We start from the raw sequence: 334 nt of genomic DNA on the forward strand, positions 1-334 counted from the left end.
GAGTCCATGTGTATGAGCCCTGCCCTGGTCCTCTTGGCCACGGCGTTTCTGACCGCGTGCCGCCCTCTGACACCCGCCCCCGTCCCTCTTGCCTGGCAGTTCATCACGGAGGGGTACGCGGCCCACCTGGCCCAGCTGGAGTACAGCCACCGCGCCCGCCCCGCCAAGAACACCACGCGCATGGCGCTGCGGAAGGGCAGCTTCGGGCTGCCCAGCCAGGCCGAGTTCCTGCGCAAGAGGAACCACCTCCTGCGGACCATCTCCTCCCAGCCTTCGGCCGGCGGCCACCGCCCCGAGCGCACCCAGAGCCAGTCCGACGGGCACAAGCGGGGGG

The 334-nt window shown here is 71.0% G+C and overlaps 1 protein-coding gene across 1 annotated transcript in view; it reads left to right on the forward strand.

Moving 5' to 3' along the window:
• The window catches only part of PITPNM2 (phosphatidylinositol transfer protein, membrane-associated 2), a 36,626-nt gene that overhangs the window by 35,211 nt on the left and 1,081 nt on the right, over positions 1-334 (forward strand). Inside the window, exon 19 of the mRNA XM_008939215.1 lies at positions 100-332. Coding sequence (XP_008937463.1) covers positions 100-332 — 233 coding nt within the window. The remainder of the gene's footprint in view (positions 1-99; positions 333-334) is intronic.

Source organism: Merops nubicus, unplaced genomic scaffold, assembly GCF_000691845.1.
Source record: "Merops nubicus isolate BGI_N331 unplaced genomic scaffold, ASM69184v1 scaffold15034, whole genome shotgun sequence".
NCBI lineage: Eukaryota > Metazoa > Chordata > Aves > Coraciiformes > Meropidae > Merops > Merops nubicus.